The 13787-nt window shown below is 41.1% G+C and overlaps 1 protein-coding gene across 17 annotated transcripts in view; it reads right to left on the bottom strand.

Annotated features, from left to right (window-relative positions):
• kcnt1b (potassium sodium-activated channel subfamily T member 1b) overlaps positions 1–13787 on the bottom strand; it is a 63357-nt gene that overhangs the window by 35339 nt on the left and 14231 nt on the right. For 11 of the 17 annotated variants that reach the window (XR_012769915.1, XR_012769916.1, XM_075467419.1 and 8 more), the window contains exon 4: positions 1891–1929. The exons of 4 other annotated variants lie outside the window; for them this stretch is intronic. Coding sequence is in view for 11 of the 13 variants with exons in the window: in XM_075467419.1 (XP_075323534.1) it covers positions 1891–1929 (39 nt within the window). In the remaining 2 variants the exon portion in view is untranslated. Of the gene's footprint in view, positions 1–1890; positions 1930–9608; positions 10039–13787 lie in introns of those variants that run through there. 2 more of the 17 variants (XM_075467432.1, XM_075467434.1) reach the window with 2 other exon arrangements.

The raw sequence follows: 13787 nt of genomic DNA, 5'->3' as shown, positions 1-13787 counted from the left end.
AAGCAATTCTGGCAGCATGACTCTAAAGATGATAAACTTTGTCTGGACCCAAGTGGTGGACCAACCAATTAAAGGACAGATGATGAATCCTGTTTTTCCGGTGATCACTTTGACTTTCTCTTAAACATCCCCAATATGCTGACATTTTTGGTTATCTATGGGATTGCCTCAAAATGGCACAGATTATGTACAAAGGATGAGTCATCGAGTCCCATGAAATGATCATTTTCAACAGAGCGGCATTTCCTGATCTTGGCTTTTTCTTTGTGTATCTATTGCAGTGCCGGCTGCAGAGTAAAACGGTGCACACGTGGGAGGACTGATCTGTAAACAAGTCAGAGGTGCAATCAAAAAAGTTATGTGTTGGTATTTTTGGTAGTAAAACGGGTCTTGGACTAGGCTGATATCAGGCCGTGTCTGTTTCCAGCACATCAATTTACTGCCACTTTCGGGATTTCATCAACAGCAAATCAAATACTAGGACAAAGATTACAGACTGATGTGTAAAATGTAGACAAACAAGCATGAGATGAGTTTAAATCAGAATAAAAACCGTGTTCATTGAAGCAAGAATGTGAATGAATGAATGAATGAATATCTCTGCATCACTTCAATCTCAGTAATTGAACTCCTGCAGGGATCTAAAGACAACAGGACACATATGCTGATAAATTAAAGTGTGATAGAAGTAAGTTGCAAAACATACAGACTGCAACAAAATAAGCACATTTAAAACCACACACACACACACACACACACACACACAGCAGCCTGGCCTGGATGACTTGGCAGTTTTTTTTTTCCAAAGAAGTAGAACTGCAGTGGATCGTCGATTCAGTGCATCACCGCCTTCTTTCAAACTTTCCTTTAAGCAGAAAGTTTTATGGCATGTGAGATCCGACTGAAATAAAAATGGAATTAATCAAACTGATGGAAGTTATAAAAAAAATCCCATCAAAGGTCAATAAATCCCAACACCATATGCTTCTGACTGGAGATTTGAGGTGTAAGGTTGAGTCCCACTGCTGCGTTGCACCATTCAGACAACAATGTGGCACCAACCCTGGAGAAGACTCCATTTGTTCAGATGTTTTACAACCTTTGCAGCTATTTAAGACGCACGAGACCAGAGATGTGAATTACGAAATTGAACCACCAAATATACATTTGCCATGTAACAGAGCAAAACATTTCAGTCATAAGCAATAAAAAGCCTTAAATAAGATTTTCTAACATGTGAATCCATTAATGAATCAGTTTCCAACCTACATTTACTGTTTGCATCCAAACAGCTAAAGTGTCACAACAGATTGTGAATTCAAAACCTGCAATCCAACCAAATGAAACTGCGGCGTTAATGTTTCATAGTCACCGACTTTGCAGCATGCATACATTACAGTAAGCACAGACAGCTGGTGTTTGTAGTCCTTATTTGACAAATATTAGCTGCAGATTTGAATTTTTCCGAAAGTTTTCTCATCTCTGCTCACACTATTGATTTCTCATACTGACAGCACTCAAGAGCAGATGACTGACGTGCACATTCAGTCAATACACCTAAAGGGAAGTTGATAACAATCAAGCTACCTTTTCACCATTTACTTTTGCATGATCAAATATGACAAACAATATGCCCTGGGCTGCATTTCTTTGCCAAAACAACTGGTGAAAAGGTAACCAAAAATCTGTTCTGTCCCCTTTATCAACACACAATGTGCCAACTTTACGGGTGATTGAATAGAAATGTTAAAATGGTTGAATGTGGCATAATCCACACATGGTGTTTGCGAAATCCAATGCGAACTGTGCAACATATGTGCTTTGGTGCAGTCCAGTTACCACTGCAGACACAATCCATGCCATGCAAGCATGATGCTGCCAGAGACTTACTGGGCATTGGTTGAGTCCATACTGTACTCCTCCTGATACCTGGATGCAGCACACATGGACACAGATAGGTACAGGTTAAGAGAGGGTGGGGTCGAGAAAGCAGGAAAGGGGAGGAAATGGTGAATAGCAAGTAAAGAATGCCACTCGGGGTTCCACTGCAGTTTATTTTTTTGCATTTACTTGTATTTGGCGAAGAACACAACCATCTTATAACCTTCACAAAGAAACTTAAAAGCAGTTAGTGCAACAAGAAGGACCAAGTTTGAAACCGATCAATACTAGGTAATTGGTATTGCTTTTGGAATATCATTACAATTAGAACAAGTTCAAATGTTGCTATTATACCAGCTTTGTCCTCTGTTTATCCAGTGTCTGCTGTTAAACGGTCTCCATCAAGGTTTCATTGAGTTCAAACAACACATACAAGTAAAATAGTTTTTTTTGTTTTTTTAAATTGTCAGTGGAAACTGGCTTTTATCCGAGCTTGACAGGAAATACAATTTGTATTTCGAAGCTGTTCACTCACAAGGCACGTGCAAGACAAACACTTTACATGAAGCTGATAAAAACAATGCTTCAGCTAACTACGGAAGTATAGAAAAACACTTGATGCAAACCACAGGGGATCAGTGGACACACCCACGGGGTCAAACGTTTCCATATAGAGACGACCGAGTATGAAAGGGTGTGTAACACTGAGGGGACGGACGGACAGAGAGACAGACATACCCACAGTTATTTCAATGACTGACAAATGGACAAAACTGAAGGGCAAATTGACAAACTTTAAATGCACAATTTAATTAGATGCAGAGAAAACAGACTCGCGCACTATAAATGGCTCTCACTTTCTTCAGAAACCCATTACGCTGAACGGCAGAGTGGTTGGAAGCGAAGAGTACAGTACTGCTTTTTTTTTTTTTCTGACAAGTTTGAAATCTTTCTTATACACACACATTAATGTTGCACATTCAAAACAGTTACAAGTAATAAAGCCCAACGTGGAAAATCACAAAATCTTTCGGACAATATCTGTGACAGTATGTTATTAAGGTTGTCATTTTTGGATACATCTTAGAATCTGAAAATAGATGGATACACTGAAAAGTCCAGTAAGATGCCTAAATGCTGCAGATAAATTTAAAAAGGATTTCATGGCCATAAATATAATTTTGGTTGCTTTTCCTTGGAGGTCCGTATATGAACAAAGTCTGATTGTTGGGCAGGAGTCATGAAAGCTGAGTGAATTTGTAAGGTAAAATAAATCATTACGTAGCAGTTCTGACTTGACAGCAGAAAAGTGTTCAAAGTGTTTTTCACATATCATGAAATGTTCCATTGACGCCTTTCTAAATGCAGTGTCCATTAAACCCAGGGAGCTGTGAGGCTACAAGGAAGGTCCTGTACCATTTTCAATAATCAAGAACCTTTCGCCATTTCGACAGCGGTGCATCATCAATCAATACGTTCCAGGGAAATTCTCAGCTGCGAGGTCTCAAAGAGCAGAAATAAGGGTTTCAGGGGTAATTCGAAAAACAAGAACCACAATGCTCACAAAGCTGCCGCACAACTATTAGCTCATTCGCAAGAGTCAGAATCAACATATTTATGATGAAACGGCACAGAAAATTTCACATTATGTTCAGGAATCATGGGGAAGAGACAAAAGAGGTCAAATTTACCGTCTTTCTTTTTTAGAAAATGTATTATGTTAGCTACTATATAACTGGAAAAAGGAGTTGAAATGGAAATGCAGTAATTAGCAAATCCTTTAAACCCTGATTAATTATAATAGTACAAAAACAACATATCAAATGCTTTTTTAAAACATTTACTTAAATCTACAGCAGCACCAAAACACATTTGCATCGAGTGTTTCCCACGGTGCTGCATTTAAAGGGGAAGTTCTTTTTTTTTTTTTTCTTTTAAACCTGGACCTTATTTCTGGTGTAAAATACGTTCATCTACTCAACGATAACAGTTTGGTGAAAGTCGGCTTCCTTCGAAAGATATTTAGATCATTAGAGATCCGTGTATATCCATACAACGGGACAGAACAGGGCATAGACAATACAGCCTCTAAATAAGGCCTTATCTGTCTTTATTTCACCAATACTTTAAGACGAGTGAATGAATGCATGCGTACTATTTCACTGTTAGCTCATAGCTGCCATGTTGTTGTTATCCGGGGCTATCGGGGGGCTTATAGGAAGCTTTCTACAGACGCGTCTAGTAGAATGACTTCGTCGCCGCGCGCCGCTGCAGCACAGCTTCAAATTTCAACATTTGACATCGTCTTTTTGTAACATTTTCAAATAAGCATAAACTTAAAGTGATTTAATTATGATTTTATTTAGTTGTTTTCACACAACTTCCCAGATTTCTTACAACACTGGCAGTCAACCTTCCCTTCGAAGTTTATTCACAGCTAAAACTATTAGGAGCTGATTATTCTGTTGATATCAGGGGTGCTGTACATAACAACAGCACATGAGATCTTCTGTTATGATTCCAGAGTCCATTTGGCGGTTATCAGACAGCACTTTAGTGAGCAATAAAGATGCTATCTGGGTGCAAAGAGCTTAGACACTGTTGAGGCTACGTAAATCAGACACTCCCTTTAGCACCCACAGCAGATGCAGCCAAAACACAGATTCATTTCCATCCTCAGTTTCTTTCATAATAAACCAATGAAATTCAGAAATGGTTACATTTTGCAGCAGAATCATGCAGTACTTACTCTAATGTGGTTCTCGCATCAGTTCGGAAGTTATGGAAGTTAGTAGTATGAGCTGAGCTTCTGAGAGACAACAAGTGCAAAATGACCAGCGCTTTCAAAGTATGCTCTCAATTATATTCACTGAGAGCTGCCTCACTGAGGGCTGATTGGTAAAAAGTGGGAGGATCTCACACACATACGAAGGCAAAATGGATTTATAGTGTTCGTTCTTTCATCAGTATGCTTTGCAAACACTTTACTTCCCATAATGCTCCCGTTATGCCGCAGAGCTCCAATTTCGCCTTTCAAAAACACGAGTTTCTACCACTGGAAGTTTAGCGTATTAAGCCATAATATGATACCTGGTTATAGTGTACAACAAAATCAGTATGGGGTACTAAGATGAACAAGTGATGCTCCGAGATTATGGGCACTCACAGTATATGTGCTGGGCCCCAAAGACATTCAGTGGCATTCAGTCATTTTGAGCTCATTTTGCATCTTCCTGCCTGCATTTAAGCATTCAAACCATTTGTTTTTCCCTTGTATTCAACAGCTTCTATCCATGTACTGTTTAAATACATGGATAGTTCTTTGGTTTGCTGGATTGATGCTCCGTTGCCAAAAAAAAAACATGCTGCTGATGATGTAACTTCCATCCCTTCTTGATGCTCTAAATGTGGGCCGGCTACTCATGGGGTTGCTTTGAAGTTTATTCTTTTTAAATATTAGCTTCATTTCGGGTTGTGCCTCGAAACCAGGGGGCAATTTATTTTAAAAATTCCCAAGTAAACTTCTGAAGGACTTCACTCTCATGGTGAACAATAATGATGGATGACATGTAATTTACCCCGTGGACTCTCATTAAATCCCCTCATTAAATCTTGGGTTCCCAAATCAAATTAAGCTAATTGTTCCATGAAAGCAGAGGACAATGAATACGCATCTAAGATACGCAGAAGGAGGGTAGCTTGGTGTTTCTGTCATTTCTAATCACAGTGTAATCGGGCATGGAGTGAATTCGGTGCGAATGGGAACAGGTAATTAGATAGAAAACTGCTGCACAACAAATTGTGCCAAATGTCACAAAGAGGAAGAGCAGTCCTTCCTCAGACTGCTGAAGAATAGTATAAAGAGAAGAAAAGCACAGGACATAGTAAATATTAGTGTTTTCTCTTATTTTCTCTTTTATTACATCACTTTTAATTGCAGTATTTACTAAAACAGCACATTCCTGTTAGTTCCGACTCCCTCACTTCTGATTGTAGCTCAGACGAACAGGAAGTCTCATTTAGCTGTGCAGATTAGCGAAGCCATGTTACCTGAGGCAGCTTGTGTTTCGCCATAATGGATTAAGAGCTGACAGAAAAATTCAATTTTCCCACCCTTAAAACACATCTATTAAAAAGCACACTATATACTGCACCACAGAGCAGGAAGAGGATAAGTGCATCAAAATTCATGCAGTCCAATAAGGAAAAGACTTGGAGGGGAAGAGGAAACATGACACCAAATATGATGAAAGTCAGCTTTAGTGTACAGAAGAATTCAAATTAACTTAGCTGAAGGCCTTTATGAAATCTGTCTAGAAGCTCAACTTACTAAAGCAGGAGTAAGTTACATCAATTCTGTTCTTTGATGAGTTGCAGCTCTACGTCTCCTTTTTCTAATACTTGTAACCTTTATTTTAAAGAATAAAGCTAAAATACATGAAAAAAATAAATATTGCACCTGTGACAAATAGACTTACTGTGACAAACTTGTCAGCATGTAGCGGTGCACAAAACTGAGATTGACTTTGTGGTTTTTATGTTGAACGGGTGGTGCTCAGTGTACCGGGCAGAGAGAAAAAAACAGCAAGACAAGCCGTCAAAAAGCACTGAAGCCTGACAGATAAACTAACTGTGTGGAAGTCAGTCTGAAGTTGCGACTACGTTGGCCAACAAATAGTCAATTAATCCTATTAAATACTGATCTTAGAGACTTTATGAGACTATATACCAACGGCCCAGTGGCCTGTAAAATCACATCACAACAAGCCGAACACAAACCGGGCGATGCACTGACAAAGCCGTACGATGCCAAAATATCGATGTGTTTTATCAGTTTTTGACCATATACTGTGTTTAAACAAAAAAAAAATGATCAGTCACTCTGTTCTTGAAGCGCTTCCAAAGCTCATTTGGTCCATTTACTGCCTACAGTGTCGAGATGTCAATACTGTCCCAAAGACCCTAAATATACAGACATCATGGGGATGCTGGAAATTCTGCAGAGATGAATTAAATCTTTACAGTATGTCATCCACCATGGGCCACATCATTGATTCTCTTACTCACAGCACTTCCTCTAGATCTCGAGCCAGCTGGACACAAATCCCACGCTGATCACATTTCACAACCTGGAAAGCCCTCAGATTCCAGAGAACGACCAGTCGATCTGCGGGGAACAGACTGGAGCTTTTTCGTGAGCATAACAAAAACAAAACATTTTTACATTTCTGTCAAATGATAATTATTTGACTGGAAGATGACCATGAGGGGAAACATTTAATCATTCACTGCTTTATTTATGATACCAGCCCTTCCTGCCAACAGTAATAACACTGACCAAAATAGAGATCAAATCTGGTTACCCTGGGCAACAGGCCAACTGATACACTAGCTTTTACAGCACCGAGCCATTTGAAGATTTTGTTTGTGAGATATGAATAGTAACTAAAACCAGTACTGTTTAGTTTCATTAACTGACAGGAAGCAAGTCTCTTCTTCCCTCAGTGCTTAGAAAACAGTTGTGAGCTGACAAATTTTGATCACTAACAACTCAGCAATCATCACTAACAGCATGTACAGCCTCGCTGATGTCGTACACGGCCCCCTTTACAAATGTCAGCCTCTACAGCTGTGCCCTCATCATCACTGTGACCTTACTGCAGCCGTCATTATAACCGTGTTTATCTGCTCCTATACTGTGATCAGCATTTACATCAAATCTTAATACCCAACAGATCTTCTACAAGTCTGATTTTGAGAGCGTAATTTCCTCTTGCGTCATCTGTTGGGGCAGCAGCATCAGAAACAGGGACCTAAAAAGACTCAACAACCTCATAAAGAAGGCTGGTTCTGTTCTGGGGACGGCTGTGGAACCTCTGGAGACAATAATGCAAAGAAGGATTTTGCATAAAATCAAGAGAATTATGGACAACCCTGAACATCCTCTCCATGAGACTGTTATCGGAAAACAGAGTCTCTTCAGTCAAAGGCTTCTTCAGTTTGGATGCAAAACTGACCGCTACAGGAAATCATTCCTGCCCACAGCCATCAGCATCTATAATAACTCCTTGATTTCATTGAGCTACTTCAACATTTAATTTCCCTCTGGGATAAATAAAGTATTTTTGAATTGAATTGAATTGAATTGAATTTATGTTTGCAGAAAGAAACCAGTTTGTTTTACCATCTAAAGCCAAAAATTGCCTTCATAATTAGCACCGACACAAACTTCTAAGTCAGCTGTAATGGCAATGGTAATATCAATTCCACTCAGTTTTATTTGTGCACTGAGCTCACTCATTGTTTATCTAAGGAGACCATCATAAAACAAAATGAAAATAAGCCCAAATACGTGTCAGCTCAAGCTTCAGCTGATCATCTAAGTTTTCCTGGCGACGACAGAAAGCCAATTTACCTGCATACGTTGCTCTGCCAGTTCTCTGAACAAACTGTGACATCTGGCCGGGCCTCAACAATAAAGCACCTAATCAAGATACATTTGCAGAAGGGGAAAAACTTAGCAGAGGCAGATTGATTCAGCTTCCAGGAGAACTATTGTTTCATCTGACTGAGAAGCCTTTTTTTTTTTGCTGAGTGTGCAAGGTGGATTTTGTTATGAACGATGGTGATTTCTCAATGAACCTCTACTATGGATGAAAATGAAAGCTTCTCGTCAAGGCAGGGTGCGCATTTTAGAGCTATAATGCATGACATGCTGCCCTATCATTTAACTGTGTTTTTCAAACATTCACATATCTAGTTCAACAAGTGTCTGAGTACTTTACTTATATAAAAATATATATTATTTTTACATGGAAAATATGTGCAGTGAATATGGAAAGAACAAACCCACTGCCCCACCCTACTGGCTGTGCAGGGCAGGTATTTGATACATTGCCAAACATGCAGAATCCTTCTGTTTTCAGCTAACATCCCCTTCATATAACCGACAGAGTGTTTATGAGTCTCCCTCTTATTTCTTTGACTCTCTGAAAGGAAAAACAAAACACGTGTCCCTCAGTTGTTACACGGCGAGCCTGGTCCATGCAAACCACATCTAATTTGTAAACCAAATTGAAGGAGAGTGAAAGCAGATTTCATGGACTCGTGCATATGAAGAAAAATAACGCATTTTTTTTTTTTTTTTTTTTTTTTTTAGATATTAAGGCATGTCATCATGATCTCCTCTGGTTTGCATTCTTATTCCATCAATCAATTTGGCTGCATTTGTATACGCAAAAATAACTCCACCTTTTGATGGGATGGGTGCACTAAAATATCTTCTATCCAATAAAAACATCCGGATTCAGAAAACTGTAATGGGAATGCAGCATCCACGGACTTATGTAATCGCTATAGGCTGCAGCCATTGAATGTGAGTGAGAGAAAAAACGACTGCACACAGAAAGCGTTTGCAAAAGTAATGCATTTTGGAAAAGCAGCCGATTCAAAGATAGTCGGACGGGTTGCTCAAAATGTTACAAAGCAAAAGGGGGAGATAGGTCTACAAGAGCCGGTGGGTGACGCTCACGGCAGGTTCCCCAATTCACAGACGGACCGCTTAAGCGGTAATGGGATATTGATCACAGCGCAACTTTTAGGCATGGATAATTACCAGCCGAGGTACCACGCGCACGCAGCATCGCGTTCTCTCGCGGATGCTGCATGAGGACTAAGCGCGCTGCATTCTGAAACGTGCGCCCGTGGTGCGGATCTGCGGCAGCTACCTTTGGCCGGCATCGCTCCCAAAGGAGCCCATGGTCCGGAGAGGGCTGGAGGGATTGACCCAGGTGGGCTCTGGGGTTTTCTGCACATCTGTCTTGACGTCTGGGTCGATTTCGGAGGGCGAGGGCGTCAGTTTAGCGCCTGCCATCACTGCCGAGTGTTACCTCCAGCGATACGATTCCTCCTCCTGGTGTTGGGACGGGCTCAGTCAGCGAGCGACACCGCCAGAAAACCGCATCCTGGTCTCAGTGATGGTGCACGAAGGCGGAGGGAGAGCGCCCCCCCTCCTGTCGCATCGCAGAGTCTCCAGGCACACTGAGGAAATGATCAGCCTGCCGAGTCTTCCTCCATCCCTGATGGAGATGGAGAGGAGCGGTGTGAATCTGCGCTCCACACGTCGTCACGGTGCAACGTCAAGCTCTCAACCAACCCGCCGGGTTCTCCAACCAGTTACATAACGAAGATGGACAAAGTTAATGATCTCCCATTTCTCTTGATCAGAACGACCGGTCGTTCGCCACCCACGACCGCGGTTTCTCAAGATTAACAGGATTCCTAATGACAAAAACATGCACTCCCATTGCTTATAGACACCAGTAATGAGAAACCAAAGAGCAGGTGGCCCAGGTGAACAGCCCGTGGTACATTCATGCTGCTTTGCATAGGAAGAAAGGAAACCTGAAATGCAAACCTCATGACACAGTGTATGCAGTCCACTTCGAAACACATGTTAAAGTGAGCCATATGCAATCTGTGTGACTCCTGTTGGGATGAAAGAAACAGGAGGCAAATCATAGTTGCTAAATTTGATAATGATTTGATCATATTCGAAATCTTAAAGATGATTCTATGACATTCTCTGGCCTAGATTTTGCAACTCTAGAAAAGCCATTAGAGTAATTACTTCTCATATCCTGATGAGGACGTCACAGGTCTGTTGTCAGTCATTTGCTGTTTGACTCCAACAATGCCAGAGCAGCAACACAAGCTGGACTCCCACTATTAATGCACTTAGGACTCACACCACAAACTCCACGCTCATCGCAGCAGACATTTTGAGTTCAGCCTCCAGCACACGCAGTAAATCATCTGTTAATAGTCACCTTGGGATTAGAGAGGTGGGCCAGCAGGCACGCACTTAATCCCAGACAAGACGAGGATATCTGGGAGGTGAAAGAATGAAAAAATGCTTTTTGTGTTCCACAGGTCAGCTTCTACTTTATGAATATCAGTACTCCGGCCCTCCACTTACATCCTGTTTGATAAACAATGTTATCTAGCAGTTGTGGATCACTGAAAAGTGTCATTATTCCTTTTTCCTCACATAAAAATCCTCTTTCTTTTCTTGTATTTAGGCATAAAGCTGCTTTAAACTGCACAATAGCAGCGTGGACCTCCTCTTTTCTGTCACATGACTGAGGTTCCCTGCAGCTCTTTTACTTTGGCGTTTTTTTTTACCGCTTCTTTTCTAAGTTCATTAGAGTGTAACAGTGTGTTATTCTTCTCACGTTTCCATTACTTTGATGTTTTGCACGTCGTTTGATGGTAATTTCCCATTGTTTCTAAATGCTGTTGTCGAGCAGATTCTCATTATGTCAAAAAGCACAACGATGTGGAGTTAGTCACAAACAAAAAGTGTGTCTTCGAATTAGGTGCTGGTAGATGTGCAAACCTAGTTCATCCCACCAAAGGCAGGGAATGAATAGACTGAGACAGAACATCAGGATGTTTCAGAGTATGACAGAGAGGGAGATGCACACAAGCTCATAGGTGGTAGAAATGAAGCTGGGGCAAAGGAACAAATGAGGGTACAGAGACACTTTGTGGTCAAATAGAGAACTACTGTTTGTGCGTCTCTGCTCTAATAGGAGTATCAGCAGAGGAGGGATAAAAGCAAAATGAACTATCAGCTGGTGGTTGCTTCATGTATTTTACTGTAAATCTAATTACAGATGGCACCATGGCCCTGGCTTTCATCTTCCATGAGGCCGTACTAATGCAGTAACCTTTAAGAAGTCGCTTAAAGCTTTTACTCAATACAGAGACATCACGGAAGCTGCTGAAACCCACATCGTGACCAAAGGAAAATAAGATGAACGCTCCAATGAAGTGGAAAACAAAAAAAAAACCCAGCAGAGGAAATCAATCTAAACCAGAAGCTGGTGAAAGCTCTGGAGTTAACACGGCGTGATAAGTCAACCATGCGGCATTAGATTCATACAGGATTATTTACAACCATTATATTAGAGTTGCAAAAAAATGGGGAGATATAACAAACACAGACAGAGAGCAGTGAGGCTCATATACTGAGTATTGGCTAGAGCTGGAAAAGCAATCATCTCTGAAATCCTTGGCGGAATAAGTTGGAGGAATTCTGCTAAATGATCAATGCCTGAGATGAAATTAAAAAAACAAAAAGAGGAAAAAGGGGTTTGAAGAAAGAGATGATGAATGCATCATGATGCCAATGCTCAGACTCTGTTGAGTTGTGCTGTGGCAGAGAAAATTCAGCCGAGGGCGATGCTGAAAAATGCACAATCACAGAGTCATCGTATATCATAAAACTACATATTGGAAGAAAATGTCAAATTTTCTCTTCTTTAAAGGCATAGTTCGCCTCTTTGGACATGAAGCAGTATGACATCCCATACTAGCAATATCATTTATGAACATTTTCTTACCCCTCGCTGCGACCTGTGAGCCGAGTTCCAGCCTCGTTTTGACGAATTCCAGCCTCTACAAAGGTAGTCCGGCTAGTTGGCTGGGGCCACAAAAATAAAGCGTTTTGCTTCTCAAAACAATATGCGTTCAAAAGAGTAATACATTTGCATCACAAAATCGTTGTGTAGGAAAAAGTTAGACCTCACAATCGCTTGGTGCTATTTTCTCTCCCTTGTATCACTCAGTGATTGCCACCTGCTGATAGCCGCGCCTGTTACGGTTTTAACTGCTCGGTCTGCACTTCGGTCTGCACGGTCTACACAGCCCGTAGTGATACGAAGGTAGAGAGAAAATAGCCCCAAGCGATTGTGAGGTCTGACTTTTTCTGGATGGACGATTTTGTGATGCAAATGTATTACTCTTTTGAACGCATATTGTTTTGAGAAGCAAAACGCTTTATTTTTGTGGCCCCAGCCAACTAGCCGGACTACCTTCGTCAACGCCAAAACGAGGCTGGAACTCGGCTCACAGGACACAGCAGGGGGTAAGTCAAATTTAATAAATGATATCGCTAGTATGGGACGTCATACAGCTTCATGTCAAAAGAGGCGAACTATCCCTTTAAGTCACCGATAGGCCAGGAAATAGTCCTGTGAAAGGAGTGATCAGTCCTCTCTTTAGATCTCAGCAACCACTGGGAGCGCCTCAGCTCCCGCTTCATGCTGCAGAAGGGCGTTAAGAGCTCTGATAATGTTTCCTCTGTCAAAACATATTAAGGCAATGAGCTGGCGCTGCTGTGGGCGAGCCGTCTGTCAGAGCAAAGTATTGCCAGGGAGGAGGAAGAAGTCTAGCTAATGACACCAAAGGTTTACACACAGGAGTGCAATGAAGCTACGCATACGCGGGGATGTCTTCTCCCTGGCCGGTGTTTTATCAGCTGCTGATTCGTGCAAAAACTTCTAATCTATTGATTATTACTCTGTTGAATGTAGAACCCACCAGTTCATTAAAAATGTAAAAAGACAAGCAATCTACTCAAAACATCTATGTTTCCATTGAATATCTCTCAACCCTGTTCATACCCTGAAAAGATCGGATCGAGTTTGTTGGCGTCTTCAAAAAATATAAACACAACACAGCTGCCTTTAGTGCAATATTCATACAGAACCCACCAAAGCATGTTAACTGCTCGTGTTTTCCCCATCTTCCCATTTTAAAGCTCCATGAAAACATGCAGGCCCGTTTACTAGGCCACATTAATAACAAACAAGCTGTTTTATGTGGCAGAAAAGAAATGGCATCCTTTCCATCATTTGCCTCCAGTGGACCAGTTAAGCTGTTTTATCTAGCACAATGATATTCAACAGATGTAGATATCATCTTAAAACTTGGTGGACAAACAGCAAAAAGTCAAAGCAACTGGATGATGCGTACAATCATTACCGTTTTATTTGATTGCTGGAGCTCAGCATTGATATACTAGCCTCCCTCCTCATCATCCCCGTGGTGAAAGATGAGAC

This window comes from Odontesthes bonariensis, chromosome 6 (assembly GCF_027942865.1).
Source record: "Odontesthes bonariensis isolate fOdoBon6 chromosome 6, fOdoBon6.hap1, whole genome shotgun sequence".
Taxonomy (NCBI): Eukaryota; Metazoa; Chordata; class Actinopteri; order Atheriniformes; family Atherinopsidae; genus Odontesthes; species Odontesthes bonariensis.
The sequence above is the reverse complement of the archived record's forward strand: the minus strand, read 5'-3'. Positions and strand labels throughout refer to the sequence as shown.